General features: G+C 36.9%; 2 protein-coding genes across 2 annotated transcripts; one reads left to right on the top strand and one right to left on the bottom strand.

Moving 5' to 3' along the window:
- The first annotated feature begins 52 nt into the window (after window positions 1–52).
- Window positions 53–8,849, top strand: LOC115997474 (protein CASP-like). Its single transcript, XM_031237030.1, has 19 exons — window positions 53–345; window positions 833–943; window positions 1,114–1,292; window positions 1,369–1,518; window positions 1,829–1,917; window positions 2,026–2,135; window positions 2,311–2,405; window positions 3,220–3,275; window positions 4,151–4,316; window positions 4,871–4,963; window positions 5,161–5,289; window positions 5,531–5,650; window positions 5,918–5,998; window positions 7,070–7,177; window positions 7,283–7,426; window positions 7,506–7,607; window positions 7,828–7,907; window positions 8,437–8,529; window positions 8,624–8,849. Exons 1-19 carry the CDS (start codon window positions 237–239, stop codon window positions 8,670–8,672), a joined length of 2,064 nt encoding a protein of 687 aa, XP_031092890.1. The 5' UTR covers window positions 53–236; the 3' UTR covers window positions 8,673–8,849.
- Window positions 8,850–14,406: 5,557 nt separating this feature from the next.
- LOC115996366 lies at window positions 14,407–15,662 on the bottom strand. The gene is made up of 2 exons (XM_031235570.1): window positions 15,171–15,662; window positions 14,407–14,886 (listed from the first exon to the last, which is right to left on the bottom strand). Exons 1-2 carry the CDS (start codon window positions 15,628–15,630, stop codon window positions 14,849–14,851), a joined length of 498 nt encoding a protein of 165 aa, XP_031091430.1. The 5' UTR covers window positions 15,631–15,662; the 3' UTR covers window positions 14,407–14,848.
- Window positions 15,663–19,587: the final 3,925 nt, after the last annotated feature.

Here is a 19,587-nt window from a genome sequence, read left to right as displayed (position 1 = left end):
GTTTCTGCTTGCATTCAACAAAATTACTCTTGAAGGAAGAACCTCAAACAGATCTCCCTGATCCATCAACACATATCCAGAGTACTCAACTACTCAATTCTTTATCAATCTTCCAATCTGTACTTACATATATACAAACATAGATATACATACATTGAGGGAGGGAGAGGGAGAAAGGGAGTGAACGTGTGTGCTTATAATTTCGGGGGAAGGGACTGAGCTAAGCCAGATCAGAAATGGACACCTCGCATGGAGGAGGCGAAGCAGGGGGATCGGAAAGGGAGAAGCTGAACTCCATGTCCTCCTCCACTACCCCAATCGCCGCCGTAGCTAGCTTCTGGAAAGGTATAGCTACTTCGTTCTACTTCCATCATCAGTACAGATTTCTCATTATCACATTTTCTTAGCAATTTCATATTTATCTCTACTTTCGCCGTAAATTATCATTGATTAACATTAATCTCTCGGTTAAAGTTTATTTTGAAGCTTTTGTTAGATGGTAATAGGAAAATCAGGTTGCCCTTGTGTTCAATCGAGTATTGAAGTTTGAATTATATTATAGTTCAGTGGCAATATGATCTAGAAATAATCAAAATGAAATGCCAGTAGTCAATTAATGGATTTATTCGAGATTTGAATTTTGTAGATTTATGGTTAGCTTGCAGGTTTCTTAACTGAAATATTTCATTCATATCATTAAATAATAACTAAAAATCAATTTCCGGTTGGTTGTACAGTTCTAGACTAAAAGATTTTTTTTTTCTTACCATGTTATATGGTCTATTAAAAAGGGGTAAATGTTCGGTTTTATATGTTTTTTGTTTGTTTTCAGAGTTTGATTTAGAGAAAGAAAGGATTGCACTGGATGAACAAGGTCTTAGAATTGCTGAAAATCAGGAGAACAGTCAGAAAAACCGGAGAAAGCTTGCAGAGAGCACACGAGGTACTACTTTCGAAGCTGGTCATTATACTAGATTTTAACAAATGATACTGGCCTACTTCTAAAACCTGCTTATGTTATCATTTTTAATTTAATAGCCTGCTTATTGATTTTTACCGGCCCTTAGTATTATAAATCATATGGTGTAAACGTTATGTTTTGCCTCTTCACAGATTTCAAAAAGGCTTCTAATGAAGACAAACTGAGCTTATTTAACTCCTTGCTCAAGGGTTATCAAGAAGAGGTTGATAATCTTACCAAAAGAGCAAAATTTGGGGAAAATGCTTTTCTTAACATTTATCAGAAAATTTATGAAGCACCAGACCCTTATCCACTTATTGCTTCAATTGCTGTAAGTACAAGGTTGGTCACAGTTCTCTAACCTCAATTTTTCATTTCCTAACTATGTAGTTGTTGCCTCTATGCAGGAAAAGGATTCAAAATTATCAGAGTTGGAGTTTGAGAATCGTAAAATGAAAGTTGAGCTTGAAGAATTCCGTATGGAGGCAACTCATCTTAAAAATCAACAGGCAACAATAAGGAGGCTTGAAGAGCGCTGTCGTCAATTAGAACAACAGGCCAGTATATACATACATATATACCCATATATATACAATTATACATATCAGCTATATAGTAAAATGTAACATAGTGCCTTACAATTTATACAGCCATATAGGTCAATGTTTAATTTGTAATTTACATTTCTGAAAGATTATGAATTTGCTGATTAAATCATATAACTTGATCAACTTATTGATGTTAATGTTTTAAATAAATTTTGATGGCTCGTTGGTTATTTGGTTTTCTTGAATGGTTGTTTAAAACTGCCACTAGATACTTTTGCATTTCCATGATCCAAAATTTTTTTTTTCCCTCAAATTTCAGATGGAGGAAAAAGTAAAGGAAATTGTGGAGATTAAGCAACGCAGTTTGGCAGAAGAAAACCAGAAAACACTGGAGGTTTTAAAAGAAAGGTATCTTATGCTTCTGGTGCTTAGTATCCTTTAATGAATATGCAATTCAAGTGATGTGTTTTCTAACTTAAAATGCACATCATTATTCTGGCCCTTTTACTGATGCAGGGAGCAGTTGTTGCAGGATCAATTACGCCAAGCTCAAGAAAGTGTTTCAACCATTCAAAAATTGCATGAACTTGCCCAAAGCCAATTGTTTGAACTTCATGCACAATCAGGTCCTACACTGATTTTGATCTTAGATCTTTCACATTCCATTAGGTTTTTCAACATTCAACCTGATTACCTTTGAAGATGCGTTTATATTTCCAATTTTCCATTGAAAGTATTTCCCTTAATGCATACTATATGAGTAACTGGATTCCCTTTGCTTTTCCAATTTTCTGATTATAGAGGAAGAGAGGGCATCAAAACAATCAGAAGTGAATCTTTTAATGGATGAAGTTGAACGGGCTCAAGGTCGCCTCCTTAGCCTTGAGAGAGAAAAGGTGTGACATACAAACTGCATATTAATGTTATAATGTAGATGCGATGGAGTAGCATCTACTTATAGTTCTGCATCCTAAATAGATGCTATTCCATTGCCCTATATCATTGGCTTGACGTGCACTCTTTTTCTATAATGAATTTTATATAACATATTTATAATTTTTTAAAAAATATTTTTCATGTTTATTTTTATGATGTTGTTGGGCTGAGGTGTACACACTCCTCCCCACTCAATAAAATGGGGAAAGGAAAGGAAGGAATGAATTTTTTTTTACTTGGCTTTTATAGGGCAGCAAAACTATTTTGTTTGTTAATTCACAACACAGGAAATCAAAGGCGAGACTTTTCATTTCCTTTGTACCTTTAACCACCTGCTATGATGGGTGCATCGATTTCTTCTTTATGAAGTTTCACTGTTTCAGGAATTTTGATGATTTCTGCCCCAACATCAAAATGTTGGATGAAAATTTTAAGATACTGATAGGTTTAGGAATGATTTACAGAAAATTTTTGGTAGTGTGTATGCCTTGTTTTCAAAAGCAGAGAGCTGCATTATATACCTTCAACATATAGTGTTTAGAAGTTATCCCTCACTTTGGAATTCAAAGCTATATGTAAGTCTCACAAAATGTGATTCACACCTTCTGACTTGTATGTCTTGCATTTGTTTTCTACATTCATCTTAGAGAGGACTGATGAATTTTTATTTTTATTTTTTAAATTTTATAATGCCTACTGTTGCTAACTTTGATCTTTTTTCTTGGTTTTGATTTGAGTGTATCTTATTCTTAAATTTCTACTGGATTTATTCAGGGCGTGTTGCGTTCCCAGTTACAATTGGCTAATGAAGATAATGATGATAGGAAAAGGTGAGTTTCTCTGCTTTGCTTAGCTCAGTACAATAGAAGTACTTTAGTTTTGTGATAAAGTCCGTATAGTTGATAACTCACAAGTCACAATGTGTCAAAGCCTTTTGAAAAAGCAACTTTTCTTTGCTTAGTTTAATTGTCAAGAAAAAGCATTCTTTTTCTGGAAGTAACATTATTTATTTATGATATTTTATTGCTATCATCAATTAACTCCCATCTGCCCCTTAGTACTGCTCCTAATAGCCCGTGAACAAAATAAACATAGAAGAAGGTTCATAGGATTAAAGTAGGGGAAGAATACAGTTAGCACTTTAAGATATAGGTTTGTCTGAATGAGTATGTGGAATAACTGCTTACGTTTTAGTTGGCCAGCATTATATATCTTAAATGGTTGCAAAACAATCAGTTTAGATCCATCTCCTATCTCAGGCTAAAGAAACGTATTCCAGGGCATGAACTTGGAACATGTTGAGGTAGAATGCTAACTGATGGTACCTGAAAGAATCTTTTCACACAAGATAGGAGTTCAAGAAAAAAATTTAATTCGTAAAATTAAAAGCTTTGGGTAATGGTCTTACACTGAGTAAGTAGGCAGCATCATTGAGTTGGAGTATACTAGATGAGGAAGACATTTTATCTTGAGAGGTTAGGTGTAATGAGTTCAGGCCACTGATAGAGCAAGATGGATAATAGAGGGATCTTGTGTTGCATTTCAGAAGTTGTGATTTCTCATGAATGCATCCATCTGCTACTGTCTTTCACTTTTTTTCCATATCCTGTGTTTTTCTTACCCTGTTCATCATTTGGGGTATACTAGATGGGCTTATTTTGGCTTGCTTACATTTCATGTTCTAATCTCAGTGCTCTGGTTTCAGTGATAATTTTGATACAAATAGCATCCTTGAGAATTCTTTGAGTGCCAAGGAGAAGATAATATCTGAATTGAATATGGAACTTCATAATCTGGAGAGCACCTTATCTAATGAGCGAGAAGAGCACATTAATGAGGTGAAGAAGCTGAATGTTCTGCTTCATGAGAAGGTACACACTCGTTTGTTAGATTTTCTATTCCTGTCCTGCAATGTGGTTTTGCATTTCGACGGGTTGTTTTCCTAAAACTCAAACCAATGCACTGCCGACTCACAAATGGATACATAGAGTGATCTCAACATTGCACCAAGACTTATCCACACTATAGTTATAAATAAGTTTTCTGTTGAAGATGCTTATGTAGTCCACCAGAGTTTCTGTTTCTTTATTATCTGTTTATGCTCAGATATCTGAGATCTATAGATTTGAGTTATTAAGTACTACATATGGGCATTCCACTTTGATTCTTCAACAGTAAATGCTTTCAGTTTTTGTTTTTGCTAAACAATAAAGTTCATGGGTGTGTTATGCCTAGTCGAACTTAGACTGATGATGAATACTTTTATTGACAATTCTATACATAGCTCAATGTTTGATAAGATGTCAGCTTTGTCTCTATTTCTCATCAAGGAATATTTTCCTATTATATTTGAATCTGCTTCATTATTTTAAACCATCTTTATCCTTCCCCTATTATAATCTGTATCTTGCTTGCTAACCTGCAGGAAGTTGCTCTTGATGAAATGAAGAAGGAACTTCAATCAAGGCCTACAGCAAAGTTAGTCGATGACTTGAAAAAGAAAGTTCAAATCTTACAGGTTTGACAGTTAATTGTGAAAACTTTTTATAAAATAAAATCTTAAATGTAAACTTAACTTTTCTGTTGTTTCATCATAAATGACATCTATTCCTGTACTTGATCTCACTCCACTTGTTCCCTGGTCTACCATGATGTTTCACATGTACACTACTAGTCTATGGGTCAGACTAATTTCAGAGAACTCTCTATTTATAGGCTGTGGGCTACAACTCTATTGAGGCTGAAGATTGGGAAGCTGCTACCAGTGGAGAAGAGATGAGTAAACTTGAGTCATTACTTCTTGACAAGAACCGGAAAATGGAGCATGAGCTCACACAGTTGAAGGTATGAATGAAGACCTGCCACATTTAATACCTATCAAGTAGTAGTTCCTTTGTACTCTGTATATTTGTTGATTGATGTGAATATTTAGGTTGACAAATCACCAACACATATTGCTATGAACTACTCCATAATAAACTACAGATTTCATTTATAAATGTCAGAGTCTGTAGTTCTAGTACTAAAAAAATTAAAAAATCTACGAATTGTTATATAATTGACTCTTTCCGCTGCCTGTGTTCAGATGAAACTTTCAGAAAGGGCCTCTTTGCTGGAATCAGCTGAAGCCAAGATTGATGAACTGACTGTTAAAGTTGGTGAACAGCAGAGACTAAACCAAAAGCTAGAGGATGATATTCTGAAGGTTTATACAATTGTTACAGATCTAATATTCTAATACTTCCCTATTCATGTGGTGTGTTTTTTGAGCTATTCTTTAACAATAATTAAGTTTGCACTTCTGACATCGGATGTGCGGTGCAGCTGCTGAAACAAGCCCTTTTATATTTAACCTGCCCCAGTTAGAATTTTATCTTCTATGAGTAATTAGTAGATTTTGAATAGGTTGTGGTGATCTACTTTCCATTTCATTTTCATTTCACAAACAACTCTACATTTTACTTTAATACAGGGATACAGTTCAAAAGACAAAAAGAGCAATATATTTGATGATTGGGATCTATCAGAGTCTAGAGGAACAGAGCCATCTGAGGTAAGCCTTCTTATTTTTCTTGCTTCCACATTATAAAGAAGCAATATTCTAGTAGATTATTTTAAAGACGAAATCGATAATAATAAGAGGGCTATGCTTTCTATAAACTATAAAGAATGTGATGCACAAATTTCAGAATAGAACTATGATCATAAAGGAAAAGTGATTGAAGGAACTTGAATAAAGGAGAACAAGTAATTTGTTGCTGGATCTGGGCATGTTGCATTCAACTCCTAGTGTGATGGCCTAACTCTACCCCTCAGTCCTGCCTTGCCTTCTCTGTTATATCACTTGGGGGTAGTTTGGTTTAAACCCTCTTTTGTCCCAGGATTTGCAGTCTCTGGAGTACATAATCCTGGGAGTTGCAATCCTGAGGTTAAGGTTTAGACTGTTAATCCTGATCTTATGTGTCATGGTTTTATGCATTGGAATAAAAGAAGGAATATCCTGATTACTGTCCAGTCACAGACTTGCATCTTTGGTTGTGACCTGGGACTATTTTCCATTCCCTGTGCTTTGCACAACATAGTCAAGTATCCAAAATTCATCTATTCTCTGGTATGTGTTTTAAATGTCACACAGCTCTTTCAAAATTTTGCTTTATAGTCATCATACTATCATAGTATGAAAATGAAAATAAGAGCAATAATAAATTAATAATACGGTTAACAATTATTAGCAAATACTGTTATTAACAATTAGGATTTGGATGAAAGAAGAATAGGAGTAATAGGTGGAGTGGGGCTCAAAGCCCTTTTATGATTGGGGTTAAATTGTTCCTTTTTACTTCCCAAGTGCAACCAATCCCTTGGAATTTAAATGCTAACTGCTCCCCCATTGCTAACTTTGCTGAAATTTGGGGTTATATGGATGGGTCCACTTATATGTGCTAAATTGTACCAAACACAGGACAAAAGGGGATTGGGTTGGCAATACAATCCAATATTCTTTTAATCCCATATACCAAAATGACACCTAACAGGAATGCTTTGACCAATGGGTATGTTTAGTCTTGTGCCATGTACCAAGTTTATCATTGGTTGTGAATTTGAACTTTCTTTCATCACATAGAATGTAGAACAAAAGCACACTTCTTCAGACCAAGATCAAAGCTCAATGCTTAAGGTGATATGCAACCAACGAGACCGCTTCCGATCACGCTTGCGAGAGACTGAGGAGGTTTTACTTTTTATCTTTTGGAAATTCCCTTTTCCCCAAATTCTGTTGTCTATATCTTTTCCCTACTTCTCCAATGAGACACCCAGTAATTCTTTATTGGACTAGGAAATAAGACAACTAAAGGAGAAGATTGGGGTTTTGACAGCAGAACTTGAGAAAACAAAAGCAGACAATGTCAAACTTTATGAAAAGATCCGCTATGTTCAGGATTACAACTCTGAGAGGGTTATTTCAAGAGGATCAAAGAAGGTGATTTGCATCAGTTGCTGTCATTCTGGTATTTTACTTCTAAGGTCTTCCTACTCAAATGCTGCCTTGTCATTTTCAGTATGCAGAAGATTTAGAAATTGGTTTTGGCTCTGATGTGGAATCCAAGTACAAGAAGATGTATGAGGATGACATAAATCCATTTGCTGCATTCTCGAAGAAGGTTTGCCAACTTCTACCCCATGTCTTCTTTAAGACAATGGATTTGCACCTTTCTCCTATCTTAATTTTGTCATTTTGCAGGAGAATTATGAAATCTTATGAACTCTACTTTTGTTTTTCCTCCATTACCCCTGTTTTCCTTTCTCAATTCTTCCCTTTCTTTTACCTATGATTTCATTTATCACAGATTGTCATCTTAAAATCTTCAATTTTGCTAACAGGAAAGAGATCAGAGATACAAGGAGTTGGGTTTGAGAGATAAAATTACTCTAAGTAGTGGACGTTTCCTCCTTGGTAACAAGTAAGCTTACTTGTTTCAGTGTTTTCATGGCAATGATAACTTGCTTAGATTTTAAGTTACTTTTTCTACATATTTTTCTTCCTGCTCTACTATGATGAATGTATGACTAAATTGCTATCGCACGTGACTGTAACAGCTTGGCCAGAGTAGAGTGTCTAAGTGAACTTCAACATGCATATCACTAGAAAAATGATCAGCTAGAATGTAGCTAGAATACCAAGATGCAAGATTTTTGTGCCGTTCTGTGGCTTTTAATTGCATATTCTGAACCAAATTGAAATATTAGATAATTTGTGTTTTAGCTCAGAAAGTACATTTTCCCCATCGCACATAAGCATGTTTTGCAAATAATCCTTTGGTAAGATTGCAATCTCCAAAGTTTGCAGTTCCCTGTTCAACACTGCTATCAGATTCATCAATGTTCTATAAGATTAGTGATTCAGAAGGGCCAGTACTCTTTGAACTGAACTTGAGTTGCGATTTTTCCTTGCTTACTCCTGTGTTGAAATGAGACAATTTAACATTGCAGATATGCTCGAACTTTTGCATTCTTCTATACTATAGGATTGCACATTCTAGTATTCACCTGCCTGTACAGAATGTCAGCTTTGACCAACACTAGGTAAAGATGTTATAACAGTCATTTTATTGATTTCGTTGATTCGTGTCCATTACCCATGATGTGGTTATTCATTAACTTTTTCCTTTTTTTGCAGCAATGTCCCGGCGGAGGATAAGGTCATCATCCTTCCTCAGCCACAGTAAAATCCCTTTTAATACATGAATTTTTCTTCTCCTCTGATCCTGCAAACTAACAGAACTACAGGAGTACGTTATGTCATTATGTCATTATGTAATGTAAATAGAGAAGAATAGCCTCATTCATTTTCATGTCCCATAGTAGAAAGTAATGGAATCCAGTTTTCACTTGATTTCTTCTCAGTTCTGTGTCATGAATGGTTTTCTTGTGTCATTGCTTGATGAGAATGCTCATCACATTGTGAGTGAAAATCTCCCTTTAAAAAAAAAAAAAAAACGAAGTAATGATTACTACAAAATATGTGTGTCAAAAAGTTTATAATTTTGCTAAAAACAATTGGAATAAGGATCAAATAGGCAATCGAATTGCACACGATAATACAATTAGGTCACTGAACTTAAAAAAACTTACAAGTGAGTCCTTAAATTGATCAATTTCATGTAATTTCTCCAATTTGCAGGTTTTTACCGGGTAATTCTAAATTTTAAAAAAATCTCTTTTAAGTAATTATTAGAAAAAAAAGAGGGACCGTTTCCGGCCATGGGGACGAAGAGGTTTCTTCATCTCCGGCCTTGGAGATTGGAGACTGAAGAAACCTTCTTTGTCTCTATGGCCAAAAACGAAGAAAGCTTTTTTGTCTCCGGCGGAAAAGGTCCTTTCTTTTAATAATTATTTTTAAAAAGAATTTTAAAAAATATTTTAAATTTATGGTTACTTGTTAGAAACCTGCAAATAGAAGGAATTGCATGAAATTTGTTAGTTTAAGGATTCAATTGTAGATTTTTTAGGTTCAATGGCTTATAAGTGCAGTTCGATGGCCTATTTGACTATGCAGTTCGATGGCCTATTTTGACTATTATTTCAAAACAATTCTATTGTTAGCTCTAAAAGTAATTTTCTCTAAAAAATAAGTAATCATGAGAATCAGGGTTCGTTAATGTTTGCATCTCACTGTTGTTGGTTGTAATATTGTCCTTTGGAATTTGTAAGAGGAAAATGGTAGATATTTTTTGTGGTAAAATTATAAATTAAGATATTAAGATTTTGATTAATGAAGGGTAGATGGTGTATAATAAGAAAAAAAAAAGCTAAAAAGTTAAGAACTTATTTTGAAACGTTACTGTAACTTTTTAAATTGATTTATTATTTTAAACTTGCTATGCTTTACCCAACATACCTTATAACTTATTTGTAGGTTAAATGAAGCTATAACTTTACTAGACAAACCCTAGATAGTTGTTAAAGTTAAAGTTAAAGGACTTACTGGCTAGAAAACAAATGTTTTTAAGATGAATGAAGATGAGGCTAGGGTTTTCATGGCGTCTTGAGCCTAGAGTCACCGCCGATCACTTGAGCCCGGAGCCATTGCCGCCGTGTTTCTTCCTTCTCCTATCACCGCCTAGTTAGATTGAAAAGAAGATGCTTCCTCCTTTGAAATAGACATCCTTGTCAACGATTAGCAGCTATTGGACTCAACTCAGCTGCGATTCCATTTCCATTCTCTTCAACTATTTGTAAGTTCCAGCTTTTCTCTCGTCCAAGTGTCGAGTTCTTCCTCTCGTCCAAGTGTCGAGTTCTTCCTCTCATCAATGTATGCGTTTTCTTTTAGCCTGAGTTTTATATATTGGATTGTTGTTTTATTTCTCGGACCAGTTTGTCTCTGTTATTCATTCTTCAATGAGTATATTATCATGGAATTGTCGGGGTATTGGCAACCCACAAACAACTCAAGTTTTGGTGGACTTGGTCCATTTAAGAAAACCTGGGATTATCTTCCTTATGGAGACCCTCTCCAGTAAAAATAAGTTGCAAAGCCTAAAAACAAAACTAGGCTTCTTTGGCTTATTTGTGGTGGATCCAGTGGGCAGAGGGGGAGGACTGGCTATGTTATGGAAGGAGGAAATCAAGCTCTCAATAGTGGGATACTCACAAAATCATATTGATACTAATGTCCAGATTGATAATAGCTCTATTGTATGGAGATTCACTGGTTTTTATGGGCAGCCGGAACGAAGCCGGAGAAAGGAATCGTGGCAGCTTCTAACAAATTTGGCAAAGATCAGTGAAAGTCTTTGGCTTCTAATGGGGGATTTTAATGATCTTCTTCATCAAAAGGAAAAAAGAGGCAAACACCCACATCCTAACTGGCTCATTCGTGGGTTTTCTCAAGCAGTGGAGGAGTGTGGTTTGAATGAGTTAGAATTTAAGGGTTACCAATTTACCTGGGAAAGGGGAAGGGGAACAGAGAACTGGGTGGAGGAAAAACTAGATAGAATTTTAGCTTCTGTTACCTGGTTTGAGAGCTTTGGTAGAGCAAGAGCTATATCAATGGAGGTTCCTTCAAGTGATCATTTACCTCTTTTTCTCTGGCTTACTCCTACTGAGGAATGTAGAAAAGTGAGGAGATTTAGATTTGAAAATATGTGGATAAAAGAAACTCAGTGTAGGGAAATTATGTGGAGAAACTGGGAGCAGTCTAAAGGAAATAATGTTTTGCTAAGGCTGGATAGATGCAGTAAAGCTATATGGGAGTGGGGTAAGGGACTAACAAAGGAGTTCAACACAAAGCTGAGTTTAGCAAGAAATCAAATGGAACATCTATGTGGAAAATGGGATCAACAAAGTTTGAGGAGGTTTGCTGAAGCTCAACATAATTATTTAAAAGTCCTGGATCAACAAAACACGTACTGGAAACAGAGAGCTAAGATTTTTTGGTACAAAGAAGGGGATGCAAATACTAAATACTTTCATAATGTGGTGAAGGGAAGGAGGAAGGTGAACAAGATTGAAAGACTTAAAGATAACCATGGCATATGTGACAAAATAGAGGTTTAACACAGAAAATTAGAGGCTAGTATTTACTGACCAGAACTGAAAAATGATGGAAAACAGATGTTTCTGAGTTCTAAAATAACAAATCTGTGTTATATCTTCATTAGCTAGCTGATACATCTATATATACATGAGAAAATAGACAAGTTTCCTGAAATTCTGCACTATTTACTGCTGCCTAACATTTCTGCTACCTAACATTTCGGCTGCCTAACTTTGCTGCTGTTAACTTTACTGCCTAACTTTGCTACTGTTTATTTTACTGCTGCCTAACACATAATAATTATAATAATCTCAACAATCAGAAATATACTACACATTTTGCTGCTGCATTGACATCCCCCCTCAAATTGATGAAGGTAAGTCTATCAACATCAATTTGCTATTGAGAAACTTGTGTCTTTGGCGTGTTAGAGCCTTTGTAAAAACATCAGCTACTTGAAGATCAGTAGTAAGATGAGGTAGAGTGATAACACCTCGAGTAAACGCCTCCCGGATGTAATGACAGTCGACTTCAATGTGCTTTGTGCGTTCATGATACACTGGATTTGCAGCAATTTGAATAGCACTGGTATTATCACCATGAAGTGGAGTAGGATCACTTGAAGGAAATCCAAGTTCAGAAAGAAGACCACGTAACCACACAATCTCTGAACACGCAGCAGACATAGCTCTATACTCGGCCTCTGTAGAGGATTTAGAGACACTCTCTTGCTTCTTACACTTCCAAGAAATCAAGGCATCCCCAAGAAAAACGCACCATCCTGTGATAGATTTCCTAGTATCTGGACAGCCAGCCCAATCTGCATCACTATAAGCTGTCAAATGAAGAGCTGATTGTTTGGGAAAAAACAACCCACGAGTAAGTGACCCAATTAGATATCGAACTATGCGACGAACTGCCGCAAGATGGAGATGTCGAGGTGAGTGCATGAATTTACTGACGATATGAACAGCATAGGAGATATCGGGCCTTGTAATTGTTAGGTAGATAAGACTACCAACAAGTTGCCTATACAAAAAAGGATCGGGCAAAGGTTCGCCCTCATCTTTCCGGTATTTCACATTGACCTCCATTGGTGTATCAACAGCAGTAGCATCCTGTAAACCAGCCATCCGAATGAGATCTTGAATGTATTTATGTTGGTTTAGGAGGAAACCATGATCTTCATAGTGAACTTCCAGCCCTAAAAAATATGTTAGATGCCCAAGATCTTTCATTTTAAATGTACCGGACAACATATTTTGAAGCTTAGTAATCAGCCCATTATCATTACCAGTGATGATAATATCATCAACATATACTAAGAGAAAGACCATACCAGTGGTTGTCTTGTGAAAGAAGAGTGAGGAATCATATTGACTCTGTGTGAAGGAAAAGGTGAGAAGAGTGTCGCGAAACTTCTCAAACCAGGCCCTAGGTGCATGTTTTAAACCATACAAGGAACGTCTTAACTTGCAAACCTCATGTGGAGCTATCATTGGCATACCAGGTGGAAGCTTCATGTAGATCTCTTCCTTAAGATCCCCATTTAAGAAGGCATTTTTTACATCCATCTGATGTAAAACCCAAGATTGAGAGGAAGCAATAGCAAGTATGGTTCTCACTGTGGTCATCTTAGCAACTGGTGCAAATGTTTCTTCGTAGTCGAGACCATATTCTTGTTTATTCCCAAGAGTAACCAATCGAGCTTTATATCTATCCAAGGAGCCATCAGACTTAACCAATCGAGCTTTATATCTATCCAAGGAGCCATCAGACTTGAGTTTCACAGTATAAACCCACTTGAAGGAGCCATCAGACTTGAGTTTCACAGTATAAACCCACTTGCTACCAATGGGCTTAACATGTTTCACAGTATAAACCCACTTGCTACCAATGGGCTTAACATTTTGGGGACACGAAACAATGTCCCAAGTATGATTCTTAACATTTTGGGGACACGAAACAATGTCCCAAGTATGATTTTCTTCAAGTGCTTGAAGTTCAACAATGTCCCAAGTATGATTTTCTTCAAGTGCTTGAAGTTCTTCTTCCATTGCTTGTTGCCAACACTTATGTTCCATTGCCTTTTTATAACAAGTGTGGATAGAGATAGAATATAACACAGTAGACATAGCCACAGGGGTTGAAAAACCATACCTTTCAACTGGTTTGTGAGGTCTAGAGCTTCTACGAAGAGGAGTGGGATTACTGGAACTTGGTGGAACAGAATCAGTTGTCGCAGGTTGATGCGAAGAAGCCATAGTGAGACCTGTAGGAGGATCAGAAGCAGGAGGGGTGCGTCTATGATAAACACAACCAGGTTTAAACCGATGTACAGGTGTTGGTGATGCAGAGAAATACGGTAAAGTAGATAGAGAAGGAAGTTCTGAAGTCTGTGTGGTGCTAAAAAAGGACTGGTGTTCAAAAAAAATGACATTCCTAGAGACACGAGTTCGACGGGCATGAGGATCATAGCAAAGAAATCCTTTTTGGGTTCCAGCATAACCTAAGAAAGCACACTTAACAGATTGAGCAGTAAGTTTATTCCTCTCATGTGCAAGAAGGTGCACAAAACAAACACATCCAAAAACATGCAGATTGGAATAATTTGGTGCATGCCCAAATAAATAAAAATAAGGGGAATTATTGTTCAAGTTGGGAGATGGTAATCTATTAATTAAATAAACTGCAGTAGCTAAAGCTTCACACCAAAATTTAGAAGGAACACAAGACTCAATTAGAAGAGTTCTAACAACATCAAGAAGATGACGGTTCTTTCTTTCAGCCACACCATTTTGTTGTGGAGTGAAAGGACAAGAACGCTGAGAAATGATCCCATGACTTTGAAGAAAGAATTGAAACTCATTTGACATATATTCCCCTCCCGAATCAGATCGCAAGATTATGATTTTAGCAGAAAACTGTGTTTCAATTAAAGCAAGAAAGACCTTGAACACAGAGAAAACCTCACTCTTAGTCCTAAGAAAATATACCCAAGTAAAACGAGTGAAATCATCAATAAATGTAACAAAGTATTTGTAATGTTCATGAGAGATTACAGGTGCAATACCCCATACATCAGTATGCACGAGTTCAAAAGGTTTGGTGGTATGGGTTTGATGCAATGGAAAAGGAAGAGTTTTGCTTTTGCCAAGTTTACAGGATGCACAATCAACAACATCATTATTAGAAGAAAAATTTTTATTCCCAAGTAAACCAGATTTAAGCAAGATTCGAAGTACATGAGAATTAGGATGTCCTAAACGTCTATGCCACACCTGATTATTACTTTGGACAGCATTACAAGCAACATAATTTGACACTGGAGGAGGAGACAAAAACAAGGGAAAAAGACGTCCCACTTTAGGCCCCTTCGCGATCATTTTCCCGGACACTTGATCTTGCACAAAACAACCAGATTTTGAAAATTGAACGGTGCAGTTACTGTCAACTAATTGTCCGACAGATATAAGATTAGTAGACAACTTAGGAGACACAAAAACATTATTTAAAGAAGCTGAAATATCACCAACGGCTATGATAGGTAAGGAATTTCCATCTGCTGTATGAATCTGAAGATCTCCACTATACTTTTGAACATTTTTTAAAGGCAAGGCAGTGTTGGTCATGTGATGGGAAGCACCAGAATCAAAATACCAAGGCTTAGAATCAGAAGTATTGTTACCTGAAAAACCAAAGGCTGATAGGGCAGAAACTATCATTTGTTGGACCATTTCAGGGGTAATCGTAGACTGACCAGCATTGGAGACACTAGAGGGACCAACCGAGACATTGTAGGCAGTTTCATGTTTCTTCGGAGGCCGAATGGAACACTCTTTGATGATATGCCCTGCTTTCTTACAATAATTGCAGAATTTTTTAGTACAATTATTGGCAAAGTGACCAAAATTCTTGCAACTATAACACTGGACATTAGTCATATCTCTGCCTCCGTTAGATCTCCTTTGGGCAGCGTAGGCAACAGGAATTGGAGCAGAATTTTGAGCTTTCTGCTCCAAGACAGCCAGTGTAGTGAGCCGTTGTTCTTCCCTGAGAAGCTCTCCTACACAAATATTCATTGAAGGAACTAACTGTCTATTCATCAGGTTAGACCTGATTGTTTCAAACTCCCCCCTTAACTTCATTAAAAACTGATCACGCTTGCTGGTTTTATGGATATTTTGTACAGCAACTAGTCCTTCAGAAGGAACATTTGCATACACAATATCAGTGTATTCAGTCCAAAGAGTTTCAAATGAAGAATAAAACTCTTGGATTGACATACTCCCTTGACTGAGTTGGCTCAACTCAAGCTCCAATTGAAACCTTCGTGCTGAGTTGCTTTGGTTGTAGACGTTCTTCAAGTAATCCCACATTCCCTCTAGAGGTCTTATAAGGCTTGAGACTGAGAAGTATGGAGGGTTCCACACTTCCAAGAATCCAGGACATAATCTGAGCATCCTTTACCTCCCATTTTGCATATTTCTCCTTCTCCTTTTCTTTGTCAGGTGCAGAATCACTGATATGACTCCATAGTTCCTTTCCCTTGACAAAGAGCTCAAATGGGAATGCCCAGGCAGAATAATTTTTGCCATTAAATCGAACAAAAAAATTTTCTGATCTTTCCAAAGACATGATTCAATCAGAAAACAAGAATAGATCCAAGAAAACAGAACCAAGAACTAAGAGAATAGGTCCAAGAAACTATGATAGCAAGATACAAGTGATACAAGAACAAGAATACTATGATCTTGGAGCAAGACAAGGAACAAGACACAAAGATTATCTCAGGATTTTGGCTCTGATACCATGACAAAATAGAGGTTTAACATAGAAAATTAGAGGCTAGTATTTACTGACCAGAACTGAAAAATGATGGAAAACAGATGTTTCTGAGTTCTGAAATAACAAATCTGTGTTATATCTTCATTAGCTAGCTGATACATCTATATATACATGAGAAAATAGACAAGTTTCCTGAAATTCTGCACTATTTACTGCTGCCTAACATTTCTGCTGCCTAACATTTCTACTGCCTAACTTTGCTGCTGTTAACTTTACTGCCTAACTTTGCTACTGTTTATTTTACTGCTGCCTAACACATAATAATTATAATAATCTCAACAATCAGAAATATACTACACATTTTGCTGCTGCATTGACAATATGGAGAGATAAGGGGCAAGAACTGAACAATTTAATGATCTCTTACTTCCAACAAATCTTTCAAACTATCCCGGGAGATCTAGAGAAAGTTGTTGATTGCATTGATTCAAAGATCACACACAAACAAAATGAAGAATTGCTAGCCAAGATTTCGTTTGAGGAAGTGAAGTCAGCCACCTTTAGTATGCAACAAGATAAATCACTGGGCCACGATGGATTAAATCCAAGTTTCTATCAAGCATACTGGGATATACTGAGCAGTGATATAGTCCACCTATGCAACATGGTTCTCAATACAGGGAAACTGCCTCAAGGAATTAATCAAACTCATATTGTTCTTATCCCCAAAAAGAACAAGCCTGAGATGATGAGTGATCTTCGACCCATCGCGATGTGTAAAGTACTATACAAGATAATCTCAAAGGTCCTTGCAAATAGGATGAAACCTCTGCTCTGTAGCTTAATATCTGAAAATCAGTGCGCATTTGTCCCTGGCAGGTTAATAACAGATAATGTTATGCTAGCATTTGAAACCCAACACTTTATGAAAAGAAAAACTCAAGGAAAGGAGGGTTTTGCTGCCATCAAGTTGGATGTTAGTAAGGCGTATGACAGGGCTGAATGGACTCTTCTTCGGGCTGTTATGATAAAAATGGGTTTTGATCGACGATGGGTGAACCTGATTATAGAATGTGTATCCACGGTGTCCTACAACATACTTCAGGAGGGGGAGGAAATTGGTCCTATACTTCCTCAAAGAGGGCTATGACAAGGTGACCCATTATCACCTTATTTATTTATTCTTATCACCGAAGGCCTTAGTGCTATGATTAGGAGAATGGAAGCTAAAGGGGATATTCATGGCAATGGAATAGCTCCAGGGGCACCAAAGATTACTCACCTATTTTTTGCCGATGATAGCTTCATTTTCATAAAAGCTAATCAAGTGGAAAGCAAAGCACTTAAAGATGTATTAAAGAAGTATGGAAAAGCCTTAGGTCAGATTATCAACTATGAAAAATCAGCAGTATCCTTTAGTTCGAATGTGAAAACTGAGTTGAGGGAACAAATCAAAGGCATAGTGGAAGTGAGAAAAGAGGGGGTTGATGGGAATTATCTGGGCTTACCTTCACTTATTGGTAGAAATAAGAGTAGTATCCTGGGATTCATAAAAGAGAGGATAATAAACAGAATGAAAAGCTGGAATAACAGATTTTTGTCTAAAGCTGGGAGGGAAATTCTTCTAAAAAATATTATCTAAGCCCTTCCCCTTTATGCTATGAGTACCTTCTTACTTCCTAAGGAGATGATAAAAGGAATTGAGAGAGCTATGAACTCGTTCTGGTGGCGAGGGGACACTGAAGGAAAAAGAGGAATAAATTGGAAAGAGTGGAATAAACTTACAGCCCCAAAGAATTGGGGTGGCCTTGGGTTTCGGAGACTTAGAGATTTCAACTTGGCAATGCTCTCTAAACAAGCTTGGAGGTTAATTCAAAATCCCAACTCCCTGGTTGCAAGAGTCTACAAGTCAAAATGTTATCCAGGTAGCTCTTTCTTAGCGGCAAACAAAAAGGGAAGCCCTTCTTTCATTTGGAGTAGTTTGCTAGAGACGCAAGATATTGTTCGAAAGCACAGCCGATGGAGAGTAGGGGATGGAAAAGCTATTCGAATATGGGGAGATAAATGGCTGCCTAACCAGGTAGAGGCCGAGATTCAGACCCCTCCTTTCCCATATCTTGAGGAAGCTCCTGTTTCATCTCTAATGAAAATTGGAAGAAATGAATGGGATGAAGAAATTGTAAGAGAAATCTTTAATGATAGAGATGCCAGGCTAATTCTCAGTATTCCACTGCCAATAATGCAAAGAGAGGATAAGCTAATATGGAAAGAAGATAAAAAAGGATTGTTCACTGTCAAAAGCTGCTATGGGGCAATCACAAGAAGAATTGACCATAATGGGAAGAAAAAATGGGCTACAATGTGGAAACTTAATCTTCCTAGGAAAATCAAAGTTTTTTTCTGGCAAGCTCTTACTACATGTCTTCCAACTACTAATCTGCTAAGGGACAGGCGAGTGAATTGTTCAACCATATGTCAAATGTGCCAAAGGGAAGAGGAGTCAATACTGCATCTATTTATTGACTGTCAGTTTGAAAAGGAATGTTGGAGATTTTCAGCCCTGCCAGTGCAAACAAACAATTTTACTTCCTTCTCAGACTGGGCAGATCATCATATTAGCACTCTTAGGGAAGAACAAATAAGCCTAATGATAACCATTTTCTGGAAAATATGGAATGCAAGAAACAATAAGATATGGAATGGACGTACCTATTCTAGCAAGCTAGTGACAGAGGAAGGGAAGTTTTTCTTATCTGATTGGAGAAGCATAGTGGGAGGAGACAGAAACAAACGGAATCAAGCTAATCAAAGGATAACGAAATGGGAGAAACCAAGTCCATGCTGGTTGAAATTGAACACTGATGCGTCAGTTGATGAACGTAATGGCACCATGGGGCTAGGTTGGGTTCTTCGGGATGATAAGGGGAAATTCATTGCTGCAATGAGTGTACCGGGAAATGGAGTTTTTACCCCGAGGGAGGCAGAAGGAATGGCGATAAGGGAAGCACTGAGTTGGTTGAAGGAAAAAGGCATCACAAAAGTCCAGGTTGAAACTGATGCTTTGCAAGTTGTCCAACAACTTGGGGAGATTGAGGGTGTTTCATCTTTTAGTCTCTTAATTTTAGATATTAAAGATATGTTAGACTCTTTGTCGTATGTTACTATCTCTCATGTTAAACGTACTGCGAACATGGTTGCCCATCTGTTAGCTAAGGAAGCATGTTCTATGTCTGTACGTCAGGAGTGGACGGTTGACCCTCCTTTTATTGTCAACGATCTGTATAACGATTTGAATTAATGAAATTATTATGTTATGA

The sequence above is a fragment of the Ipomoea triloba genome, chromosome 11 (assembly GCF_003576645.1).
Source record: "Ipomoea triloba cultivar NCNSP0323 chromosome 11, ASM357664v1".
Taxonomy (NCBI): domain Eukaryota; kingdom Viridiplantae; phylum Streptophyta; class Magnoliopsida; order Solanales; family Convolvulaceae; genus Ipomoea; species Ipomoea triloba.
The sequence above is the reverse complement of the archived record's forward strand: the minus strand, read 5'-3'. Positions and strand labels throughout refer to the sequence as shown.